The 25,865-nt window shown below is 48.1% G+C and overlaps 2 protein-coding genes across 2 annotated transcripts; one reads left to right on the top strand and one right to left on the bottom strand.

The window, feature by feature from the left end:
* The first annotated feature begins 1,028 nt into the window (after window positions 1–1,028).
* Window positions 1,029–13,652, top strand: MYOZ3 (myozenin 3). The gene is made up of 7 exons (XM_073355324.1): window positions 1,029–1,078; window positions 4,584–4,673; window positions 5,195–5,349; window positions 5,983–6,060; window positions 6,904–7,042; window positions 7,700–7,880; window positions 11,556–13,652. Exons 2-7 carry the CDS (start codon window positions 4,592–4,594, stop codon window positions 11,728–11,730), a joined length of 810 nt encoding a protein of 269 aa, XP_073211425.1. The 5' UTR covers window positions 1,029–1,078; window positions 4,584–4,591; the 3' UTR covers window positions 11,731–13,652.
* Window positions 13,653–14,069: 417 nt separating this feature from the next.
* RBM22 (RNA binding motif protein 22) lies at window positions 14,070–25,502 on the bottom strand. Its single transcript, XM_073355323.1, has 11 exons — window positions 25,386–25,502; window positions 24,673–24,726; window positions 23,571–23,600; window positions 21,570–21,702; window positions 20,696–20,796; window positions 20,363–20,535; window positions 18,305–18,505; window positions 17,450–17,614; window positions 16,893–16,981; window positions 16,133–16,264; window positions 14,070–15,352 (listed from the first exon to the last, which is right to left on the bottom strand). Exons 1-11 carry the CDS (start codon window positions 25,437–25,439, stop codon window positions 15,222–15,224), a joined length of 1,263 nt encoding a protein of 420 aa, XP_073211424.1. The 5' UTR covers window positions 25,440–25,502; the 3' UTR covers window positions 14,070–15,221.
* Window positions 25,503–25,865: the final 363 nt, after the last annotated feature.

Genomic DNA, 25,865 nt, shown 5'->3' with positions numbered 1-25,865 from the left:
ACTCCTTGTTCTGTCATCTGCTACCACTGAGAACAGTCTAGATCCATCCTCTTTGGAATCCCCTTTCAGGTAGTTGAAGGCTGCTATCAAATCCCCCCCTCACTCTTCTCTTCTGCAGACTAAACAATTCCAGTTCCCTCAGCCTCTCCTCATAAATCATGTGCTCCAGCCCCCTAATAATTTTTGTTGCCCTCCGCTGGACTCTTTCCAATTTTTCCACATCTTTCTTGTAGTGTGGCGCCCAAAACTGGACACAGTAAATGCCTTGGGGCAGGGGGCCTTTTCTGGCTCTGTGTTTTGCGAAGTACTCTGTACACGTATGTACTCCAAAAATAATGATAATAAATAAGAAGTGCATAACAGTATTTCCCTGTATGTATCATGAATGGGTTGCCTTTGATTTTAATCAAATACCCCTTTGCCCTGGCATTATTAGAGAAAGCTTCTAACTTTCCTTCTCGAGTGCCTGCATTAGTTTGTATCCCCTGCTAGGGCACTTAGCACTTCCCTGGCACGGTCTGTCTTTGAAGTGCTGCACAATAGCTAACCCCCCCGGCCCCCGTGTACCTCTGCCCCCCAATGTGCAGGTACAAATGCCTGCTTATATAAGGGCACGTTTATGCATTTGTGTATAAACGCCCTACCTGGGTGCACACATACGGCTTTGTTTGCGTGAGCATGAGAGAAAGAGAGAGAGAGTGTGTGTGTGTGTGTGTACATACTGTACACACACACCCCTCGTGTTTGTGTGTGCTCTTAGCGGTCGAGAGCTTGGCTCACCAGGGGTCTGCACTGCCTCCGCCCCCCCCTTTTCTCAGCCAGAAATAAATGTCTGATGTAACATGGATTAGGACGGAGGAATCTCAGCGATGGTCCAGGCTGAGTGCGAGCAGGGCACAGAGTGGGTAAGACAGACACAGGGGCTACTGGCAAACACTGGGCCCCCGGGTAGGTTTGTGAAAGCTGTTAAGGAATCCTAAGCCCAGGCCTAATCCCTGGGTGAAGTGGGCACAGCAGGAAAGCTCCTTTCATCCGACAGCAGTGCAGCAGGACAGAGTCCAAGGAGTCACACAGTCAGGTACGAAGAGCTCGGCTCTGAACTTGGGGGGGGGGCTGGGGGGAATAGCACGGGAGGGGGAGAATTGCTACATCCAAAAGCAGCAGGAGGGAACTCAGCAGCAGGCTGGAGTTTGACCCCCACTGAGAAGCAGGCTGTCTCCCCACCCCCACCCCCACCCCCACCCCCACCCCAGCTGCTTGTTATTTAGGGTTCGTCTCCATGTGGCTGGCTCAGCTCAGGCTCACTGAGAGCTGGAACCGAGAGAGTTAATAGCTAGGGCCCTACCAAAGTCAGGGTCCATTCTGGTCAATATCACTGTCGTAGGATTTTAAAAATCGTACATTTCATGATTTCAGCTATTTAAATCTGAAATTTCACAGGGTAATTCTAGGGATCCTGACCCAAAAAGGAGTTGTGTGTGTGTGTGTGGGGGGGGTCACAAGGTTATTGTAGGGGGGTTGTGGTACTTCTACCCTTGCTGCTGCTGCTAGTGGCAGCCCTGCCCTCAGAGACGGGTGGCCAGAGCGTGGCAGGGTATCTGGTGCTGGTGAGGAGAATCTTGACAGCTGGGCAGGAGAGGGCTTTGACCTGCATTCGTGCGCTCAGGTGTTGAGGAAATACCACCGCCCCAGCAGGCTAGGATGGGGGTGTTATTGCCCGTGTCTATTTCAGGAGGGGCTGGGCCCTGGCCCCGTTGTGCTTGGCACCGTACAAACCCGGACCCAGAGTTAGCCCCTCCGGCCCTGGGAGGTTTACAATCGAAAAGACACAAGTGCCGGTGACACGAGCAAATGGACTTGGAGAGGAGCCATAGCAAGAAGCCGCCACGCCAGCGGCTGGCTCCCTGGGTGCCACTCAGCAGATCTGGGCATGGGGGCTCTCCATCCCTGCGCCCCAGGAAGAGGGGAGGGCTGGGTGCAGTCAGCTTGGCTCTGAGGAACCCCCGTATGGGGGCTAGCAAAGCAGGCATTGCAGCTGTCAGGTAGCCGCTGCTGTGGGCAAGATGGGCAGCAGCTCAGGACCTGGGAGCTGGGGGGCGGGGCAGCGCTATGGAGTTGTTGGCTACATTACAGAGAAATGGCTACTCACATGGGACTCCCCATGCACGGAGAGGCCAATGGGTCATCTCACCCCATACCCTGCCTCCCACAGTGGCTCATACTGGATGCTGCAGAGAGTAACACCCCCAAAATGGCCCCAGTTGCAATGGAGGGGAAGTTTGTTCCTGTACCCAGCTGGTGATCAGCTTATACCCTGGAGCATGAGGTGTCTTGTAATGTTTCCTTACTCGTGCTGCTTCAGAGGCTAATCTTATCCATGGCTGTACGTTACGCCTGTTGGAAATGGAATATTTGCCTCCTTAATACCCTGCAGCAGTGAGTTCCACAGGTTGTAGCGAGTGAAGCATTTCCTTTCAGTTGTTTGACTTTTGCTACCTTTTAATTTCATGGAGTGACTCTAGTTCTTGGATTCTGGGGCGGGGTGAATAGGAGCTCTCTCAGGCCCCCTCCAGTGAGCCCGCTGGATGGGCTCTGGAGGAGCAATGGCAAACCCATATGCCAGTGCCTGGCTACACTAGAAATGGGGAGTGGAACACGAACCCACTCTGAGTCCAGAGGTCTTTGCCAGGCGAGGACCCTGCATGACTGCGGGTGTGGAGGCCAGTTCTCCCTTCCAAGCTGTGCTAGGAGTGGGTTCTTCCTTCAGGAAGCTGTGTGTCCTCTGATCGCTTTGGGGTGGGGATCCAGGCTGTATTGAAAGCAAGGACAAAACTCCCATTGACTTCAATGGGGTGAGGATTCCCCCCTGGGTCACCGAGTCCTAGAGGAGTAGCCGTATAACGGGAGGATCAATTCCCCCCTTCCCTGTACAAGCAGCCCCTGTGGTTCTATGTTATGGCTGTAGCAGAGTCACTTGCTAGGAATGCTGCTGCACCTGCAGGGCCTTAAACTCCCAGCAAACCCTCCTAAGCAAACTCCCCACCCAGCATCTCCAGACCTAGCCCCCCAGCTTGCTGAGACCATCCTCCCAAGAACCTCCAGATGCCATCCTCTCTGCCCAAAGGATCCTGGTTACAACTCCCCGCTCTACCGAGGTCAGGAGCTCAAAATAGACCATGGCTAAAGGGGAGCTCAGGGAGCAGCGAGGAGCAGACATGGTCTCCATAGAGAGGGGACCCCATCTGTCCGTGCACCACACGGGGAGAGACGTATACTTAATCCTGCCTCAGTGCAGCAGGATGGACTAGAGAACCTCTTGGGGTCCCTTCTAGCCCGACACTTCGATGAGTCTGTGATTCTACGGGGGTGGGGTGGGGTGGGGGGAGGAACAAGATGGGGACTATTTTTTCCTCTTTAACGAAGCACCCAGTGAGGGCCTTCCTGGGGGGTGACTTGCAAACAGAACAAAAGTGACTGATTCGAGCTGCTTCTTGGCTTCAGGAGGGTACAAGTTAAAAAACTTAGATGGCACAGAAAACCTTAGAAATACGATTGATCGATCAAATGACAGATCCCTATTCTGCCCATGTTCCAAGCACTGGTTTTGTACCATGACTTAGGGTAGAATACAGCTCCAAAATACATATAAGGAAACATGCAACATTTTCATTAGCTTGTGAAACTCACCCCTGCAAGGGATTAAGTCAGACACCAGCAACGTTACACATGAAGGAGCAGACGTTTATGAATAAACGTGGCTCCAGCCAGCTAATCTAACAGTCCCAAGGGCTCTGGCTTCAGGGCCGAAGTAGAGGGGTAGCTGAGCTCAGAAAGCTCAGCATACAATGCAATGCACCTTTAATTTGTATATTTTGAATAGCATCTTCGGACAAGACAGCACCCCACAATGCTTGGCAGAGTTTAATGCAGGACGGGGCATTGTATCAAGGACAGAGAGCCTTGGGGCAAAAACTTGGCCTAGGGAATACATTAAGTGGCTCAATCATAAAGCCAGCAATGGAGGGCAGAGTTAAGAGGCATGAACAGGGAGCACCGAGATTTCAGATGGCGAGTTGCTGCAGGAGACGGCACCAGAGGGCAGGAGCTGCGGAGGAGGAGGCTCTCGCACCAGCAATGGTGAAGCGTGTGAAGGGCTGGAGAGAAGCTAGTCCAAGAATAGTGGGGAGAATGGGGAGGAGAGCACAGAGGACCAGGATGCGGTCACTTGGAACAGTTCTATAGTGTTAGAGACACGGAGGGTTGGTCCTGAAATGAATGGGAGAGGTCTGCGGTGAAGTTGGGGTGACGTGGTGGCATGATACAGTTCCTAGGACCATAAAGCGGAAGAGAAACCCCCTTTTTCCAGCTATATTCTCTCTGGTTTTGCGCATATTTTCCAAATGGGAGCAGAGCTAGGCCCCAGGGTAACCGTTTGCAAAAAGCCATCACACGAATCTCAGAACTCCACCTGGGATCAGTTCTTCCCAGGGACGGGGCAATTGACACCGTGGGGGTAATGTGTGAGTAGCAGCCAGGGTCTGCCCTGACGTGTGAGCCCTGCTGCGTGTCTGCTTCTTTTCCAGGTGGGAAGATGTTCCCAATTATGCATTCGGACCACATCCAAGAGAGAAAAAGGCAGGCAATTGCCATCGTGAGGGAGATGGCGGAAGATGGTAAGAGATGCTTTGTGCTAACCTGAATTACAGAGTAGCCCCAGGTTGCCGCATGCAATCCACAGGGGCTGATCCAGTACCCATGGAAGACACTGGCAAAACTCCCCTGGACTTCAGGGGTATTAATGTTACTGGTCTCCTCCTTGGACTTTTCAAACGAATGAACTCTACATTGTCAATTAACACTAATGGGGCCCATGCACCAGATCGCTAGAGGTTATTCGGAGCCCTTCCCAGCATCAGGATCCCCTTACTATCCTCCCTTTTCACCCCCTCCCCACAAGGCCCCATGGTTCCTACCTCTTTTGATGGATGTGGCTCCCATCAGTGCAGTTTCTGAACCAGCCTGATGGGCACTGCAGAGCTATGCAAGATGTTTGTCACTCCTAGGGGCTGACCCTCTCCCCAAAGCGAGGTTCTGCTGGCAGCCCCATGCACAGCCACTGGCCCCTTGCTCAGAGACCCTAACCCCCTATTGTAACACCTGTGCTTTCACTGGCCTGCTCTGTGTGTGTCCTCAGTCCCCCAGCTGGACCTGGGGAAGAAGGTCAGCATCCCCCAGGATCTGATGGTGGAAGAGCTGTCTTTGCAGACAAACAGGGGGTCCCAGCTGTTCCAACAGAGGCAGAAGCGGGTGCAGAAGTTCATCTTGGAGCATCCTACCGGCTACAGAGCCGTGAGTTGCCTCATCATGATGGGAACCCAAATCTGAGCTGACCCTGTTGGGTCAGCCTGAGGGTCGCGCTCTTGGCTGACAGTCCGGGGACTGAACCAGGACCTCCAGGGCTAACGGCAGGAGCTGCTGCAGCTTGAGCTGAAGCTCCAGAAATGGGCGAAGGGGCTGTAATAAAGCCAGTCCTCTAGATTGGCACAGAGTGGGAGCTGTAACACTCACGCGCACCAGGCATTACGCCAGCACCCCGGCCTACCTCCCTCGCCCTTTGCCGGGGTACATAGAACATAACTTGAGCAGGCCCCCTGAAAGGCAGAGCACTTCTTAGCCCAGGGTATGGGGATCCCTATGTTAACAGGAAGCCCTGCACAGTTATTGTAACGGCATGTTTTAATGGGAAGGAGTGTGAGGGGAAGGCAAGCGCCATGAGCTATGAGGAGAGCTGGGCTGTCACCACTGGGCACTGCCAGCTGCCACGGCCAGTGTCTGTAGAAACGATCCCCGTGTCAGAGCCAGGAAACCGGGCTCTGAAACCACGTGTGCCGCCGGCCCTTAAGCTGACTGCACGCTCCCAGCACTGGGGCTGTGTGTGGGGCGTGCTCCCCTGAGTGACATCGCTCCCCCTGCCCTCCGCAGAGCTCGAGCAAGATGGCAGCAGGTGGCTCACACGGCGTGGCTGAGGGGGACCTGGCAGGAAGACCCGACGCATGGCTGGTGAGTGTCCCTGAGGCACCATTATTGAAAGAGAAGCAGTGGATGGCGCTAGCCAGTTGGGCTGGAGCTAAGTTACTGAAGTAGCCTCACTGGCAGCTCTAGATCAGTGCTTTGCCAGGTGTCCTGTCACTTTCCCTGCATTCATTGAGTAAAGACATGCTGGAAAGGGCCATGAGCGGGCCGGCATGCTCTTTGCGTCAAGGCACTTTGGACAGTGGCCCTCTGGGCCACGCTGTGCATGCTGGCCTATTCGGTTGGGATGAAGGTAAGCGTATTCCACACTGATTTCATTTTCTCATTCTTTCTGAGTGAGGCAGGAGCCCTGCGGGTCCAACCTCCATAAGTATCCTTCCATGGCTGGGGACCTAGGTTGACAATCTCCCACTGGGGTAGGCAAAAGTGAAGCAAGGTGGTAGTTTTCCTCCAAGATGCTAGCAGTTCATCACAAATTCACCATGCAAGTGTCTTGGAAAGGACCAAAGATTAGAAAACGGGGGCAGGTAGGTCCTCACAGAGGCCCATGGGTGGAATTGTGTGAGGTTCTGGGGCTAGCAGGGCAGGGGATCCTGCAGCAATGCATTACAGCATGTTAGCAGAAGTGCATGGGGGGAGTTCCTGCCCAGGACCTGGCCCTGCCATGCCTGGCTCTAGCTTGGGCAATACGCTCTTCTCATCCATGAGCAAAAAAGTTATCACCCTTCAGGAGATGCGACTAAGTCGTCTCCTCCTCTACCCTTTGCTACTCCATCTTCTCCATAAGGCCTTACCTCGGTTGTCAGGGGCGAAGCCAAGCCTCTCCTTGTGCCCATCCATAGCCTTCTCCTATCGCTCTTTCTTCTCTAGTCTGCCGAGGGCCAGAAGAACTATCGCACTGAGCTTCACGTGGCAGCAGCAGGCCAGGGTACCCCTCCCAAAGTGCCCAAGAAGACAAACAAAGTCATACAAATGAGTAAAGCCCTCAATCCCGAGGCCCTGGCCCCAGGTAAGGAGTTGCCAACAGAAAAAACCACCACAACGGAGCTACGTCAATGAAGTGATGAGGAGCCAGACCTGCAGAACTTGTTGTCAATAGAAGGCGTGTGGCCCCCATGATTCCCAGTGGCAGAACATGAGGAGCCCTCCCCGGTGTGAATGCAGGGGTAGCATGGGACCACCTTAGAATTCACCACCCCAGCCACAGACAATCAGGGAACAGCCATGCCATGGGACAAGGAAAGCCCCCTCCCGAGATGTCACTTGCAGAGATGTAGCCTAGTCAGTACAGCTGGCTGGGCATGGGCTGCCAAAGCGTTTTTTCAGTGGAAAAAGAGTTGGGTTTTTGGATAAAAAATAGAATGTTTTTGTGGAAACAAATACATTTTTGCAGGTATTTGTCAAACCCCGCCCCGACAATCTGAAATGTCGGTGAGTGGACAAAAGAAACATTTGGATAAAAAGAAAAAAATCGTTTTTCTCTATATTTTTCATGGGAAAAAAACATGTCCTGGCCAGCTCCACTGCTCTCCCAGCCCTTCCCATGGGAGGAGAGAGTTCCTGTCCACATGAGGACAGTCCCGGGCAGGCCTGGATCCAGTGAAGCTGGCTGGCTGCTGCCTTGCAGGCCTGCTGTAGTAACAAAAGCCTTGTCTCCCAAATGCAGGCTACTCTGGACCGCTGAAAGAAGTCCCACCAGAGAAGTTCAACTTCACTGCCATCCCCAAGAGCTACTGTTCCCCTTGGCAGGAATTCCTCTTCAGTGAGGACTATCGGGTGGAGAGCAAGAGCCAGCTGCCTGAACTGTCCAGGAAACCCAGCCACTTCGAGTTGAGGAGCTTCAACAGGTAACGGTCATTAGAAACATCCACCATGTTTGCTGGGATATGATGGCGATTCTGAGCTGATGGAGGACTCAGCCTGGGGCACGGGTCAGGCTTGAAGATGAAAAGGTGGCTGGAGACCTTGCTAAGAGCTTCTATTTGCAATTTTTCTTGCAACCCCATTTTAGCTGCTGGTTATAGCAACCACCGCTGGGAAAGGCTGGGCAGGACAGGGGTCTTGTGCAGCACAAAAACAAGATGGAGCACCCTTGACATCTCTGCAACGGGACACACAGGAAACCTGGATCTCTTGAAATTAGAGCTGCTACAACCTGTCCCTTGGCTATCCCATTGCATTCCTGCGTGGGTGCTCCTCAGAGGAAGCAGACACCAGTGAGGCTACAAGAGGGAATACAATACTTAGGACATGGATAGCATCTCTTAAAGGTGACCTGCAAAGGGAAACTAAATACGGGCTTGTGCCTTCTTTATACACCATAGAGAATCAACATAAATAAATGGGCCCAGGCCTAATTCTTTTCTGTCAAAGGGCAGCTTCAACAGAACAAGGGAAGCTTCCCAAACGCCTTGCAAAGCCTCTCTCCCAAAGAACCCCTGAGCCCAGCCCTCCCACTGACTTGTCAGGTGGCCTCAGGCAAGTCACTTGACTTCACCGTGCCTTATTTCCCCACCTGTTACACAGGGTTGAGAACATAGCGCCAGTGTTTGTTACACGGGCGTTGGGAGGACCCACCGCTGGTTGCACAGTGCTCGGGAGATATAAAGCACTGTAGAAGTGCACAGTCGTTCCTCCCAGAGCCACAGGCGCTGACTTATTTTTCCCAGTGGCTGCTCCCCACCCACTTTGGCCCAAGGCCCTGCCCCCATTCCACCCTCTCCCCCTAAGGCCCCACCCTCACTTCGCCTCTTCCCACCCCCTCCCCTGAGCGCCTCCCACACACCAAACAGCTGACCAGCAGTGAGCCCCGAACTGGAACCAGCGAGGCTGGTGGGTGCTTGAGCCATGGAGCAACCACAGAGCTGGCGCCTGTGCTCGGAGCCGGCCACGTTCCACCCGTCTGGCCGTGGCCACGCAAAGTGACAGCTCGTGGGTTAGTCTCGTTTTCACAAGGTGACAGATAGCTGCAGAAGCAGCTAGGACACTAGGTCAATCCTTACGCAAGGTGCTAAAAAGGCACCTGATTCCTTCCAGCCACACACTGGAGACTGAACTGTTACAATTCTTCGACCAGTGCAGCCCCAGGCACGCTGTGCAAGGTTTAACCTTACTCTTTGTTCTGCCTCCTCAGATCCTAGAAGTTACAGTAGGGTTGGGTTCGTAAAGTACGTGGATGGGAGACTGCTAAGGGAGTCCCGTGTTCTGCAGGCAGTCCCGTGTTCTGGGGGTTCCAGCAGAGGAACTCTCACTTCTCAATCTGTAGAGAACAAGTAACCTAGCGTAGAGTTGGGGGCACTGAACTTACATAGCAATGTCTTTTAGCTGAATCATAACACCAAGGCCCTGGCCCCTTCTGGTCATTGAGGATCCCAAAATCCCTTTTCATGAGTGTAGGCGTGGGGTTCACCCTGGTCCCCCAGCCAAACTGCTGTTTGGATAATTACATCCTGCCTAGCTGAATTCTTGCTACGGTTTCAGATGGATGCGGCGTTCCTCCTCACTTCTTGCCCAAGCTGCTGCATAATGTCGGTGGGCCCCGTTAACCAGCCGCCTCATTCGAAACCTAAGGTGGCTGCATTAGAGTTATGCAGGAAGTAGCTGCCCCACGTTGTTATGGAGATGAAACGTGTTGTATAAATGTAAGATATTAGCGAGGAACTTGCCAACCCCTTCCCGCACCAGACCCAGGGTAACTAACAGGGAGCACATGAGCCAGCTAGCAGAAAGCATGGCCCTGGTGGAAGTGATGCTGCTAGCTGGAAGCAAAGGGTGGAAAGGCCAAGGGGTTGCTATTGTGACTTCCTTACCCCCCAACATATTCAAATATTTAGAATTTTCCCCGTCCCCAGCTTCATTGGGCATACGCTGTAGAGGGACGGGGAAGGTGCTGCAGTCACTTGCTCTTTAGTTTCTCGGACTGGTCATGTTTCTCTGCCCTTGGCTCAGTATTTATTTCTGGACAGAAACTCAAACAGGGGCATGTTTCTATATGACGTGTAAGGCTGCCTAGCTTCACCCTGAGTTATTTCCCCCTCTGAACTGCTGCTCTTCTATTTAAAGCCCCAAACTGATATTTAATACAGCTAGATGCTAGCCAAGTCTCTCACCTCCATTTTAACTCTTCAGTGAGGCACGAAGTGCCAGGAAGCTGAATTTACAGCTGTCAGATTTAAACAGAGTTAAAAAAAACCATGATCCTTGTGGATCTAAGGTCTTGATTTTGAAAATCACCTCTTTTCATTTGATCTCATCCTCCCCACCCCAAACAAATCCAACCCAAAGCTCTTAGGAAAATGGATGCTGCCTTGTATTAAGCAAGGAGCCAGAAATCCTGCCTGTGAAGCAAGATGAACCCTGGAGTATTTCACATTTGTAAGAGACCAGAGGAAAGCTCACAACCTCTCCAATGACTGAATTTAAGCAGGCTGGTTTATTTACAAAAGGCAGAGGGGTGATGAAAGACCTTGAAGAGGCTCACGGAGATGGTACCTGCCCTCCATGAGCTGTAACACAAGGCTTTGAGAACTACCTTGCCACATACTCCTTGGGGGAACCGAGCATTTCTGGAACAACCCTTCATCATCCACACTTCCCCCAGAAGTGGGGCTCACAACTGCAATCAGCACCTGTTCCTTCCTGGGACGCTGCTGTGAGAAAACGATGCCACGTTACTCGAGTAACAGGTTAGACAATGTAACAGAGCACGTTTTCCAAAGCAGACATTTGCAGATATGCCCCCCAGTCAGCCTTTACTGCTGCCCCCAACACAGTGCTCTGCCTTAAATGAAGGCCTAACATTCAGCCCAACCCTAACTGCTCCACAGGAATACACCTCTGGCCTTATATTGTTTCTCCAGGAACAGATGACAATTCAAGCCCCTGCATGAATGCTCTTTTGTCACATTCCAAGAGAAGCAGGTTGTTTATTAAGATATGTACAACAGCACTGATCAGGAGGTGGTGTTAACACAACTGCAGTCCCTTCCAGAAGGCTTTGGCTGCACATAAGAGGCTTCACTCTGCTTTACAAGGGGGAGCAGAGGGTAGGACTTGCTGCCCTAAGACCTTTCATGTGTGAGGTCTCTCTCATGCCTCTTCTTGTTCAACACACACATGGATGCTGGCAGGGTTGCTAAGGGAAAGTGGGGTGTAGTAGCTGTGGGGGCTGACACCCAGCTCTACCTTTCCATCTCAACCAAGGCTACTGAGGTAGTGAGACCTGCAGAGAGACAGGGTCGCTTGAGTTTGGATGAGGGCCAGCTGATTGAGGCTCAGTCTATAGGAGATGAATGTTGTGAGGACCTGAGGGAAACAGAGTAAGTGGGAATTACGGTGGCTGGAAGGAGTACAGCTGCCATTCATGACACAGGTTGGCAACTGATGGCTTTTGCTAGATGACCAGGCTGCTATTGGATGCTCAAGGAGCAACTAGTCCCGAGTGTTTTTTCCATCCAGGGCTACCAGGAGAAGTACGCCCCCTCCCCATGAAAATGCTAAATCTTCTTCCTTTGTGCATGCAGGACTCCCACCCCATTTGGTGGAGTGCTACTCAATGACATGTTCACTGTGTCTGGGTTGGAGATGACGGCTCAGACAGACACCCCGAACAGCTTGGAGCTCGTCTGGAATAGACCCAGCTTTAACAGAGCACCCCAGGGCTGGGTACGGATTTTACCAGAGACAGAAGAGCTGTAATGTAACCTTACTCCCTTCTTCTACCCACAAATGCTTTATCTGCTAGGCTCAAACATGCTTTGTTTTACAGCGCTGGTAGAGGTACTCCTTAGCACAGCAGAAAAGGGGAGTAGATATTCTTACCCATGCACCCTGTGAAGGCCCAGCGGCTGCAGCATGTCATCCACTTCCACACACAGCCCCCAGCAAGCTCACATCTAGAGCCATTCCTGGACGACCCCGTTACAAGGTTTTCCTAGGTGTCCATTACTGTGGTAGTGGGACAAATTGACCAGTCAAGTTCTCATTGACGAAACAGTGGGATTCCAGTAAACTTCCACATCCATGATAAAACTGTGGAACAATGCGGTTGGAGAAGACACATTGTCCTCGCTCTGGTGGTGTGGCAAATGGCGTAAGAGCCAGTTGTCATCACATCAAGTCGCCTTGCAACTGTTCTGCGACACCAGCATTGACAGGCGGTGGCTGCTTAGAGAAATCCTAGCTTAAGGGCAGTGCTGTAGAAATGTAATTTTGGTTGAGATGGGGAGGGGGAGTGATAAGGCAGTGTGGTAATTGGGGAAGTGGGTGAAATAAGTTACTAATGGCTTTCTGACACATAAGGAGATGGATGTAATTTCCTTTAACATGCTAACTCCGTTAAGAAACAACCACTGGGCTGGGTGTGCGGGGCTGGCTGGCTGTCAGACAGAAACACGTACTGCATATAAGTGAGGGGAGTGCTTGAGATCACCACTACCCGAACTGGGAGAATCAGGAACCTATGCCATTTTCCCTGCTAGCTACTAGCTGGTGTGTTACACTTCCTTTCCTACCCCTAACAGCTTGCTGTATGAGTTTACACACCACCATTTTAATATTTACACCACTTGATTACAATTATATATGGAGGGCCTGATCCTGCTCAGATTTTCTTTTTTACTTCAATAATAGTCAGGATCAGACCCTGCTGATTTAAGATGCAGCACACAATTGGCGCAGCCCCAAAAAACAGAGTCTATATTTAAGTAATTGCCAATGTGATCATACAAATCAATGCTTGATAAAAACATTAATGTGGTACCACTAGGGGAGAGGACATCCTACGTAACAAACACCTCTATGGCAAGCAAGACCTTCATGCAACACATGCAGAAAGTAGTCAACAAGGGTGTTTGACCACAGCCTTTCGGATGCACACAAGCACAGTATATAGAACAGAGCTATCCATCAAAGGAAGAATGCTACCAAAAACAGGGTAGATCAGAACCCATGTATGTTCCAAACACTCCCACTCACCCTGGCGAATAGAAAAGCTCCAGCTCAACTTTGCATTTTCTACATTTGTTTAGTAGTTTTTGTCAAATTCGTACGATAACCCTACTGTAACCTTGCAAAACTGGTCTTGTTTTCTTTTTTTTAAATGGGTGAGCAATAATATATATTTTTTGGATCACTGTGGTTAGGCTAGGCAAGTCATTTTATATCCAGGCTGGTAAATGTGCAATTTTAAAAGGCTGCCTTATTTGTAAATAACCTAACATACAACCACTGTGTTTCTAATGCCAATGAGACCATACAGAGGAAAAGCATGCACCACAGTTACATTACAATCTGGGGAAACTCACCACTGCAATGCACCACTCAAGTGGGGAATGTTCATTCCTCCGCCCGCCCCCAGAAGCACACCTGGGCAAACTGAACAAGTAAAAGTGTTTAAAGGTTTGTGCCTATGAACTACTGTCCAGCTCTGAGCCCATCTCCCTCCCCTTTGCCTGTGAGCTGGAGGCCATGTTTACATTCAGAAATCTAGTTGGAGAAAATAAAGCAGCTATATTGTAAAACCTCTGAGAGTTCAATACTTGTCAAATTAGTGCTTACAGAATAAGGCACTGACTGGCTCGAGTCAAGCCCAGTACAAGCAGGTGCTGTGCCAGCTTCCCCCACACAGATCTGTCAATGGATAGTCAAAAGCCTGTCCTGTAACACGCTATTCTGGGAGCTCCTGAACAGTACCAAGTTGTGCTGTATTTTGATATTGTGGATTATTACTGACTGAGACCAGCAACACTCATTTGCCTGTAACCTATGCCAAGTTTAAACCCAAGTCTCCAGAGATGAAAGGCCAGTGCACTAACCAAGTGCACCCCCTAGAGTACTGTATTCTCCTATGCAAGATCCTACATGGTGCCTGCAACGTCAGAACTTCACATTCCACTTAAGCAGGGGCCTAGCCCTACGTTCCAAAGAGCCGCACGGTGAGGCAGAACTGGGGCTGTATGCTAGCTATCTCATGCCACTCTTCATCTTTACGAGGACAGAGGGCTCAGCCAAACAAGGTCAGACAATACTCAGACAAATTTTGCCTCTGGAAGCAGGGTCCAAATATTTGGAAAATCTGCCCATTTTAATTTAAAAAACAAAAACAAGTAAATAAGGCTTTATCTCATCACATGTTTCTCTTTACCAAAACATATCTACAGATCAGTTACATCAAAGCAACAGACTTTTGTACTTTAAAATCCCCCACCCGGACTCCTAAGCACTGTATTAAATTACAGACTTTATGCAGAGAACAGATGCTCCAGGGTGAATGCTGAACTCAGAGCTCTTAAAAAAAAAAAAAAAAAAACAACAGAACAGAAAATGGTTTGGTCCATTTCACAGCTTGAGAGCCATTTTACGTGAAGGCCATTCCTGGCAGTTTCAGTAACAATGTTCATTCTCCAAGGAGAGGGGTGGGAAGGTCCCAGCTGGCCTATCTGAAATAGATGGCTGCTTGAGCGCCTGTTTGGGTCATGCTGGAATTGACAGTAGGGGAATTGTTTGTATTACCTAGCACTTAACTGACTAACTACAGGGGCTTAGGATTCTCCACTTTTTCCTCACGATCAGAAGAAAAGCAACCCAAAAAAGGAGAAAAAAAGGTCACAGTAAGTAGAAGGAGAAATCCCTGGAAGTTGTGCGCCTGATGCTAGTTTCCTTTCCCCTCAGTGTTATCTTGGAGAGTTCTGGCTTAGTGCTAGAGGACCTGGTATCTTTTTTCAATGATGAATCACTAGTTTTTTGAGTCCGGAATGAATATTACTAGCAAAATTTCCAGTTAAGTCTGTACAAGAGTCCCCAATCCATTCCAGGGTGTAAACTGCTGAGGCTATCAAACCGGCTAAAGGTGTGTTTTTTTCCCCCAGGAGAAAAATTTATTTCAAAATGTGCAAAATTGAACACACTGATGGGATTGTAATTCTCGTACAATTCATTCATGGACCCTCTAGATCACGTCTCTCCACATTCCTCCCTCCCACATCCCCCACCCATGATAGTAAGTGAATGATTCAGGTTATATGAATGACCAGATTCGCTAGTGGCAACACAACAGAGCTCAGCTTGCCCTGTGTGTGCAAGCAGGAAGCAAGGCTTAGTCTCCAGCTCGCCCACAGCTGAACATATTATGCTACCATGGTAACCAAAAAAATGACATCTACTCAAACGGTGAACAGGTCAATGGGATGCTAGGGAGTGTTGTTCTTCCCAGCGTGGGCACCCATCCTCTGTGGATCTTGAGAAGGGTAGTGGATGGGGCCTGGGGCTCTCATGAAGGGAGGTGGAGGCCCCATGGTGTGGAACATGTGCGGTCCAAAACCTGCAGACACAGAACACAAGTGTCAGATTACCAGGCGCCCTGATGAAGTATTTTATTGTTGCCTGTGTGTCATTCAAGCCAGATAAGCAAAACATAACTGAGCCCACGGAAAGGGTGCCCCCTCTCCTCCTTCCCCAGTTTCTGAGGAATCCCAATTTACACCCTTTTAACCTTTCTGCCAGCATAATGAACAGCTGAGGACATGTTGCTATTCAATGACAGACTGTAGATTCCAATTCTGCGAGTGCCTGTTCCCCCGCTCCCTATTATATTACGAACTGCCAACTGTTTTGTTTTCACTACTGAACATACCAGAAGTATTTGGGTAACGAGACCATCCAGCGCAGCTGGACAAACCCAACACTTCCTGAAGTTCCACCGGGATAAGGCTTCACGTTTTGAATATACAAACAGTCAAATATTGACACTAACATTCTCTCTGTTTAGAGTCTCTCCTAGAAGTTGGGGACAACATGAGGTTTACTCGGCTATCAGCGAAGCAGGGTGGGCCTCAGCACAGGTTATGAGACTCTCCTGGGTACTGCAGAATTTTGCAGAGAACATATTACACCACAGGCAGTTCAGTCTAACGAAGAGCCAGTTCTACAGTACAAGCTGGTTCATAAACCCAGATCACACTTAGTAGGTACCACAAAAAACTACAATAGAGAGCATCTGCTAGTAGGTAATCTGGCAAGTAAGACCTGATTCCAGCCCTCTTTGGTAAAAGGACATAGTTCTAACTCTCCCCACAGAGTGGGGGAAGGGGAAGGGAATTACCTGGAGGTGGGGGCGGAGCAATGCCAGGGGGTGGTGGCAGGGCAATGTTAACCACGGCTGGAGGGCCACTGGGAGGTAGGTTGAAGTAATTTGCAGATGCCTCTTCTTCTGCAGCTGGAGGAGGGGGAAGAGCTTCAAGACACAAACATCCCTTGGTTACTGGTGAAAGCTAGCAGGCAAAATATAAGCAAGTATCCACCCCATCCCTAAGGGGAGTGCTTCAATCAGCTCTTCCGACAGGAACTTTGTTAGTAATGTGTATCTGACAGACGCAGGATGCCAGTGAACCTCTAGAACAACAGCTGTGACCCCTTCCACAGGCTCTGACCCTTCCACAATGAAAATCCAATCCTAATCCTAAACAACTGGGATTGCCTGCCCCAACAGATGACACTGAATGGATCAAGAACACACAACCAGATCTTATGCCACAGAAGGTCTCAATGATTTAAGTGCCTTTATTCTAACCATTGTAACTTTTCAATCACCCTGTAAAAAAGGCCTTGAGTCACCTTGAATTTCCTTCTAGCCAAAGATCCCTTCATTGCCCATAAATACAAGACTCAGCAGCCAGCTCTTATTCGAACACAGGTTCATTAACTACTCTGAGAGTGAGATGTGCTGCTGCCCTATTGGCCCCAGGTCCCAATGGTATAGAGAGCAAACCAAGAAGTGTAACTCTGTTCTGCCTCATGGTAGCAAGTGACCTGCTGTTCTGTGTTTGAGAGGGCAATCACTGGTATAGAACCATTTCTCTTACCTCCAGGTAGCCCTGGGACTGGCTCCAGCTTTATACCAGATTCTGTAGTACCTTCTTTTTCCTTCTCTTTCCCTCTTGCTGCTTGGGACCTGAAATCAAAGCCAAAAGCATTAGAACTGAAGAAGGAGGTGGCAGAGTGGGTAGACCCTCACAAGAGACAGTTTTACGTCACCAATCCCAGACCCACTGCTTCCGGCCAAGGATCACGAATTTACAGAATGCTAGCAGCAGGGACTTGGTGAGTTGGCGCAAAAGGAGTTAGTGTTGTTTTTTCAGACAGCAGTGTACCCACCCCAAAATAGAATTTCTCAAAGAGACCCAATGCCAATTACCCTCCAACACCACATTCCCCACCAAAAGACAGGCAACCCACTAAATATTTGGGTCTTTTACACACTTGGCTTCCATTCTAAGTCACCAAGACTTTTGAGTTGAATAAGGAACAGTACATGACTCTGAAGTGCGCAGTTAAGAGCGGATTCTCCAAAAACAATATCCTGAGGAAAACCTCCAAAAAGGAAATAAATGCTTCCCCACTTCCTCTCCCACTTGCTCACCTCCCCCACTTGACGTTGAGTCTGCGTCCATTGACAATAAGCTTGTTAAAGGATTTCTCAGCAGCCACTTCTGCAGCTTGCCGTGTCGCGAACTGGATGAATGCACACTGCTGCCTCTGTACCACGGTTATCGTCCGGATCTCTCCAAACTGGTAGAAGTGATTTCTGCAAGGAAAGGACAGCAAAATTGGATTCTGCTGCTCTTCTCCATAAAACACACAATACATTAAAGGTCTCACACGCTCACACCCTTGGGAGACAAGCACCCTTTCCCCTCTATATCATGGATTCAAATCCAGTGTTAGAAAAGAGGGGAAATGCCTGTCACAGAACTTTAATCCCTACATACAGTTATGCAGCAACAGTGCCAGGGGTTTCTTCAGAATTCAGGAATTCGGAAGATGGAGGTTACATGAGGGAATTTCAACTGTACAAGTGTAAAATGGGATCCTCAGGGCACCAACAGCAATGATGCATTTTGGGGGGGATTTTTGGTGGAGGTGGGAGGGGAAGAAAAGAATTTAAACACAGCACAGATGATGTTGCTTAGATTTAACTGTATTCCCACCTCCACAAATTCTGCGCTCCTCTAACTAGACCTATTCGCCAGCTTCCGGTTAGGGTAAAGTGAAGAGAGTGGTCGTTCACTTCTGACTGGTATGGACAAATGAAGGGGCTGCATAACCAAGGGATGAACAGCCCCCTTCACTCTCATTCAGGCATAGCAACCTCAACAAAATGCTCACTAAAGAGGAACACTGTGACAAGCATCTTAGGAAAATGTTAGCAAGCTAATTCTCCATTATCAAGGCATCAAGCTGAAAAGCAAATGCAAACTCAGATGTACCAACGTGCCTCAGATCAGTCTCGGTGATGGTGTCTCCCAGGCCTCCTACATATAGTGTGGTAATGGTCTTGTCATCAGGTGGGTCCAGACGAGGCATGGTTGAAGCCCGTTTCAGAAGCTTATCAGCTACAGGATCATTAATACCATAATAACGATCTTTGATGTTCTGATCGGCCAGAGGATCGTCTGGGTCTGTAGGTTTCTCGTGTCTAAAGTAGAGTAAACAAAGCATTTCATAACATTACACTGTTACAACTGCACCACAATAACATGACTGCAACAGTCACCTTTCTCCTTAAAAGGCTATCTGAGGACTAACAGTATTCAAATAATCACACCAAAATGACACACAATTAAAGAGCCCTAAGAACTCAAATTACTTATTAATTTATTATAACATTCGCCACCTAGAGTTTTAACAAATAGCAGCTCGGACAGCTCAACCAAGGTTCCATGAAACTGCATGAGCTAGGTTTCAAACAAAGTTACTTGCTGAGATATGTTCAGATCACTGACTGTGGGACAGTATTTTCTGCTGCAAGAACTGATGTTGCCAAGAGAGGCAATGAACAATGTAAGAGAAAAGCTGCACTTGATCTGTGGATTGATGTTTCAGCTCACTGCTGAATGCACACAGTATGATCAAGAAAGAACTTGCTGGAAAGGGATTCATTCACTGGTAATATATGTCAAGTTAACATTCAGTTTCAGAAAGCCTTTGACAAGATCCCTTATCTAAGGCTCTGAAGCAAAGTAAGCAGTCATGAGATAAGAGAGAAGGTCCTCTCCTGGATGAAAAGACAGGAAACAAAGGGTAGGAATAAATGGTCAGAGAGGTAAATAGTGGTGTCCCCCAGGGATCTGTACTGGGACCAGTGCTGTTCGACATATTCATAAATGATCTGGAAAAAGAGGTAAACAGTGAGGTGGCAAAATTTGAAGAGGATACAAAATTACTCAAGAGAGTTAAATCCAAAGCAGACTATGAAGAGTTACAAAGGGATCTCGCAAAACTGGGCAACAAAACAGCAGATGAAATTCAGTGTTGATAAATGCAAAGTAATGCACCATGGAAAACATAATCCCAACTACCTGTACAAAATGATGGGGTCTATATTAGCTGTTACTACTCAAGAAAGATCTTGGAGTCGTGGATAGTTCTCTGAAAACATCTACTCAACGTCCAGCAGCAAGTCAAAAAAGCTAACAGAATGTTGGGAATCATTAGGAAAGGGATAGATATTAAGACAGAAGATATCATAATGCTACTATATAAATCACTGGTTTTCCCACACCTTGAATACTGTGTGTTGTTTTGGTTGCCCCATCTCAAAAAACATACATTAGACTTGGAAAAGGTCCAGAGAAGGGCAACAAAAATGATTAAGGGTATGGGACAGCTTCCATACAAGGAGCAATTAGAAAAAGTGGGGACTTTTCAGCTTGGAAAAGAGATGACTAAAAGGGGGATATGACAGAGGTCTACAAAATCATAAAATGGTCTGGAGAAAGTGAATAAGGAAGTGTTATATACCCCTTCACATAACACTAGAACCAGGAGTCACTCAATGACATTAATAGGCATCAGGTTTAAAACAAACAAAAGGAAGTACTACTTCACACAACAGAGTCAGCCTGTGGAACTCATTGCCAGGGGATGTTGTGAAGGCAAAAGTATAACTGCGTTCAAAAAAAGAATTAGATAAGTTCATGGAGGATAGGCCCAACAATGGCTATTAGTCAAGATGGTCAGGGATACAACCCCATGTTCTGGGTGTCCAAAGACTAAATGCCAGAAGCTGGGAGTGGATGACAAGGGATAGATCACTCAATGTTTACCCTATTCTGTTCATTCTCTGTGAAGCATCTGCCATTGGCCACTATCGGAAGACAGACTACTGGGCAACATGGACCATTGGTCTGACACAGTGTGGCTGTTCTTATGTAATTTTTCCTGCAACATCAGCAAAAATGCTTATGAAGACACTGCATTACTTCCATTTTACTCAGAATTCCCTATATTGCAAACCATTGTTAATATGTTAGCTTTTCAAACAAAACTGTACCTGTAGGGACACTCTTCCCCTCTCTTGCATTCTCCTTTCACCCAAAAAGAACAGATGTGGGGTCGGTTGCGTTTATAGTAAGGGGTGGTCCGAGCCAGTTTAAGCAACATGTCACTGGTAGAAGTAGCTTTTCCTAGAGCACCAACTGGTCTTGTCCCATCAGAGTTTGAAATCTAAGCAGTAGGTAAAGAATGCATATTTCATTACTTGGGACAGGAAACTGATGCACATAATCAGAGAAACCAGGAAGTTTTCAAGATTATCTAATTCATTTAATCTACAGCACAAGTGAGATAAGCCACCAACAGATTCGGTTAAAAATGCATTCCTTACTTCTCTCTCCATGTTCTGGGTGTAATACTCTTTATTGACATCAGATTTAGGCATGTCATCCTTAAAAGAGAGCCCTGCATCTCGAACCTGAATAGGTAGACCTAAAATTAAACGGAAGAACAAAATTAATATTAACCGAAAGCAGAAAGCCCAAAAGCGGTTGTTATAACATATTAACGTAGTTGTATTCAGAGATAGGGGTCCTGAAGAGCAGTCAAATCTGTACTGATTCGTTGTTTTACACTGCATTAATTAATATCCTATGGATAGCATTACTTCACCTGCTGTGAAAGGTGAACTGAATGAGACTGAAAGTTTGTCTAGTTTCATGATAGTTTTTTAAAAGCCTCATATTCTACTGAAACATATGTGAATAGTGGGAATTCAGTTAATCAAATATAATTCATCCTACATCTAGCATCCCCAACGGAACAATTTTTACTCTTGCCCGCAACAAAGGCATGCAATGTCAAGATTCTAATCCTCTCTACAGTTAGAGTAAGATTCATTGGGTATCAAAGTCCAAACACACTTGGAAATTCATAGCAACTCAGTCGTATGAACACAGTCAATCAGATCACAGCACTCGTGTGTATGGGAAGATCCTATTTTAGAATGGATTCAATTATTAGACATGATTTAGTCTTTAATGAGCTGGAAAGTTTATGCACAGACAGGAGCACCATTTGGCATATATATGTGCCTTCTGGTATAGCCTAGAAGAGATCGCAGTCAGATTTGTTCAACTTCTCTCTCATACAAACATCTCTAAATAAATATGCATCTCCATGCCCTAGGCACACAGAGTCATGGAGATACACATTTATTTAGAGATGTATTAAAACTATGAGGAGACAGGAGACAAGCTACACACCATATTCCAGGTCAAGCAGGCAGGTCTGACACACATTCTTCAGCTTGCTACATGTTTGGCACACTTCTGTCTTCTTAAAGCGCATTCGAACACCTGGGCACCAGCGAAACACTGTGAAGGGCCTGGCACAAATCTGAGACAAAGAGAGCAGTGACTTGTACCGCTCTAATTGCGGCCAGCAATGACACTAGCATTCAGATTCTTATGGAAACTAAACTACTACTAGAGGCTTCCTCCCTTTTAATCACCTGCCTAATGTTACTACCTTAATATGTAAAAATTCAAGCAAACAACTCAGAAAACCCAATCTTTTCTTGAAAAAAGGAGTACTTGTGGCACCTTAGAGACTAACAAATTTATTTGAGCATAAGCTTTCGTGAGTTACAGCTCACTTCATCAGTTGCAAATTAGCTGTAATGATCCTATATACTAAAGAATCATTACAGCTAATTTGTAGGATATGTCTGCAAATTATATACTTGCTGAGATAGCAAGAGACCCAGTCCATCTGGCCACAGGCATTTAGGCCCAGAAAAGGGTGGCCTTATTCTGAAGTAATGCATACAGTCTCTGTGGGGAGGACGTTTCTACTTCCATTGTACACTGGACTCGGGGCAGGGGAGCTGGCTCTCAATACATCACTCTGGTTTCCTAACGAAAAGGAGATGATGGTAGGAAGGAGGAAAAGAGGGAAACGATACATTTTAACTCCTCCACTGGAGTCAATACAAGGCATTCTGCTTTATATTTCCAAGGGATATCACTAAAGATTCCTGCTTTCTCCTTTTTGAAACACAAAGGCTGGCTTGTCTCAGAGATACCCAGCATGAACCACTTGCTGGCAGGGGAGTTACTGAGATCCAGAGGGAAGCCAAGTTCCATCTACCACCCATTTGCTAAGGCAAAAGTGAAGAGGAAATGAATTTTTAACAGGAAAATGCTACATTGATTAAATAAATTCAATAATAATCCAGTCCAGCATTAACCACCACTATGTTATGAGATTTTTTTTTGGGGGGGAGGAACAGCAACCGATAAATCCAAACTAAGAGAATCAGATTTAAATTCAAATCTCTTTGAGATTACTCCCCCCCTCCCCACCCCAATCTACTCTTTCTGAAAAAGTAATGTCAGTAACCTTCCCACCAGGAGTGCTGAACACTGCATCTTTTGGTGCCAACCTCTGGATTCAGTGAATCCACTAGGAGGGTGGGGTTAAAGAGCAACACCACACACTCCTGGGGCGAGAGGGAAGGAATTTGTATAACTAGGTGATTAGGTTATTTTTGTTCAGGTGTAATTATTCTCTTACAGAGTTTGAAACCTAAACCCTAGAACACTGTGCTCTTGCAAGAGACTGAGTGAAAATGACTAGAAGCAGAAGTGCATCTGAACAATTCCAAACTTTTTTTTTTAAGTGAATAACCAGACTAAATAGTGAAATAAAGGAAATAAACCTAAACATTTTTCAGATTTAATAATTAAGGGTCCAATCCTGAAAAAATGTACAATCATCTGTAACTTCACTCACATGAGAAGCCCCACTGACTTTCATGGATAAATCACATGACTAGAGTTATTAATTATTTATATTACTATAGCACCTATGAGCCCTAGTCACAGACCAGGACCCGATTGTGCTAGGTGCTGCAGAGAAACAGAAAAAAAAATAAGATGGCCTCTTCCCCCAAAGAACTTGCAATCTAAGTGTAAGACAAGAGACTACAGATGGATACAGAGAGATGGGGGAGTATACAAGGAAACAATGTGACAACATTGGTCAGCATGATAAGCAGTGAGCACACCAGTAGCTAACTGTTGTCAAGTATTTGTAGGCAACAGGGCATTCACATGCTCAAGAGTTTGCAAAATCCACCCCTTAAAGTGTTAACAAAAATAAGCAATTGTTTGAAGCTGATATTTTCAGCATTATATCTTAATTCTAAATGGAAACTAATGAGCTAGTCCAGAAGTCAACTCTTACAATGAAGACAAACATACCTTGCATTCTTTTCCATATTTCTCTTTGGTCTGGAATAAAATCAAATGAAAGTTACTAAAAAAGCCCACAAGCTACTCGTCAATGCTATGATCATACATTACATGACTTAGAAAATACTCCCCTGCTTTCATCTCTTCCACCCAACCATCCACATGTGGTACCACCATAGCATCTGCATATTTTCTCTCTGTGACGGTTGCATTTGGAGATGTCTGATCCTATGGCTTTCACTTAATCTGGACACCCTTTGAAAGGTAAGTGGGAGGAAATCACTTCCAAACCCTTCCACTTTTTCTGATGGCAGAATATTCAATAGAATATTTTTAAATCTTTCAAGAAACCCCTCAGCTTCGGCTTTTTAATATCTGTTTTCTAAACAATGACAAAACATCCAGAGATTCGTAACACACAAAAATAAATCCTCTATCAATCTTTGAAACACAGACGATATTTGCATAAAATATTATAGCTCATTAGAATTGCATAGACTAAAATGTGCTTAGGGAGAGAAGAGTGGAGAAAGGTGGATATTTAAAATGAGAATACACTACATAATTGTACTTGGTGTTGGGAAAGGTAAAACAAAATGGAATGGTGACACGTACACAGCCTTCAACTGAAGAGGTCAATGCAATGGGTATAACAACAAGGATTTAAAGGCCATTCAAGCAATCTTCATCAAATGATATCAAAGCACTTTTCAAAGCACATTTTAAAGACTGGGCAAGTCATTTAGCCTTTCAGTACATCACATTTCTCTAAGTCAAGAAGAGAGTCATCATCAAAAGTTGTGACAGAATCCATATTTACCCCATCTCTTATGATTTAACCATTAGACAAGCGGTCTTGATTTCAGCTCAATTGTTTGATTTGTTTTATCATGTTCCCCATACCCTTGGCCAATACCGAAATCTAGCCCTCTTCCCCTATGCACGCATGTTCTGCTGCCAAGAAGCAGCACACAGAAGCCTGTAGGTATGCATTTTGGCATCTCCTACTTGTCCCATTTGTCTGAGCTCATTTTTAGTCCCCTAAACCAGCGGTTCAATAGCTAGTCTCACCATACACCTTAAAGGACAATGACTCGAGGCAGTCACATACCATTCTGATATAGGGGTTTTCTCCAAGGCATGTCTGACACAGAATGGGGAAGTCCTGCATCAAGGAGGGGGGAAAAAAAAACAGTCAGGACTAAATCTCAGAACTCACTTCAGATTAGGCCTCTATTCAGCAGCAACATTTCCGCAGTCTGCGTCTCTCAGATCAGAGATGCTGGACTGGTGCTGGACTAATTTAAAGCTCTGACTACCCAAAGTGTGTGGGGGGGTGGGGGGGGGGGAGAGGGGGACACGACAAAGGCCCCCAACACGTCCCAACCAGCTCCTAGCTGAAACCTTGAGAAGAGCCACACACCCGCTGCCCGTTATTTGTATTTAAAAAGCAGAACACTCCCAAATACGTGGTAAGATCCCACCTGGTCAGGAGCCCAGATTAGACACCAGCAACCCCGGGGGAGGCCGTGGACTGTGCCCGTGCCCGTCATTTACACGGGGTCAGCGCCCAGCGGCCCCAGACAGGGAGCAAGGCCCGGCACCCGCCTCGGGAGAGAGCCCCTGGCCGAGAGCCTCCCAACCCACAGCCCCCGCCTCAGCCGCCCACACGCCCTTCAACCCCGGCCCCGGGCGGGCCCCCGCCACCGCCAGGCTCCCTGGGCCCGGCCGGGCCGCCGAGGGAGGCTAAACCCACAGCGGGAGGGTGGCGGCCCCTCACCCCCACCGGGGAGCCTCGCCCCGCAGGCCCCGGCCGGGCCTTACCGCGTCCTCCCAGTTCTGCCGGTTGTAGGTGTTGGAGCCCAGGGACGTCGCCATCTTGGAACCAGCCCCGGTGGCCGCAGCCGCAATGCCCGGACGGAAGCGCGCGCGCCGCTCCGCCAGCGGCCCGGCATGCACCGCGAAAGGAAGAAGGGCCGTGACCCCGGCATGACCCTCGGGGAACTGGCGCGCTGCCGCCTGCCGGCGTCCCCTCTAGCCGCCGCTGAACCATAGAGAGCGGGAGGGTGGGGGCGTCTGGCCCTTTAATTCACCTCGGGGGAGGGGACCAGAGCTGCCAGTGGCGCCCCTTTCCGGGGGGAGGGGGGGTGAGAATCTCGCCCGGTGGGGAAAACGGCCCCCCCGGGGAGGAGGTGAGAGAATCCCGCCCTTTAGTGGGGGAAACGCCCCCCCCCTTCGGGGAGGGGGTGAGAGAATCCCGCCCTGGGGCTGGGTGGGGGAAACGCCCCCCCCGGGGAGGGGGTG

The sequence above is a fragment of the Lepidochelys kempii genome, chromosome 8, assembly GCF_965140265.1.
Source record: "Lepidochelys kempii isolate rLepKem1 chromosome 8, rLepKem1.hap2, whole genome shotgun sequence".
In the NCBI taxonomy this organism is placed as follows: Eukaryota; Metazoa; Chordata; order Testudines; family Cheloniidae; genus Lepidochelys; species Lepidochelys kempii.
The sequence above is the reverse complement of the archived record's forward strand: the minus strand, read 5'-3'. Positions and strand labels throughout refer to the sequence as shown.

Excerpts from the sequence above, each read along its gene's own strand:
- MYOZ3 (XM_073355324.1), top strand. The coding sequence starts at position 4,592 with ATGTTCCCAATTATGCATTCGGACCACATCCAAGAGAGAAAAAGGCAG. Across the intron at positions 5,350-5,982 it reads ATCCTACCGGCTACAGAGCC|AGCTCGAGCAAGATGGCAGC; the intron begins GTGAGTTGCCTC and ends TGCCCTCCGCAG. Across the intron at positions 7,881-11,555 it reads GAGTTGAGGAGCTTCAACAG|GACTCCCACCCCATTTGGTG; the intron begins GTAACGGTCATT and ends TTGTGCATGCAG.
- RBM22 (XM_073355323.1), bottom strand. The coding sequence starts at position 25,439 with ATGGCGACGTCCCTGGGCTCCAACACCTACAACCGGCAGAACTGGGAG. Across the intron at positions 24,727-25,385 it reads GGCAGAACTGGGAGGACGCG|GACTTCCCCATTCTGTGTCA; the intron begins GTAAGGCCCGGC and ends TCCTTGATGCAG. Across the intron at positions 16,982-17,449 it reads CTCAACGTCAAGTGGGGGAG|GTCCCAAGCAGCAAGAGGGA; the intron begins GTGAGCAAGTGG and ends CTTTGATTTCAG.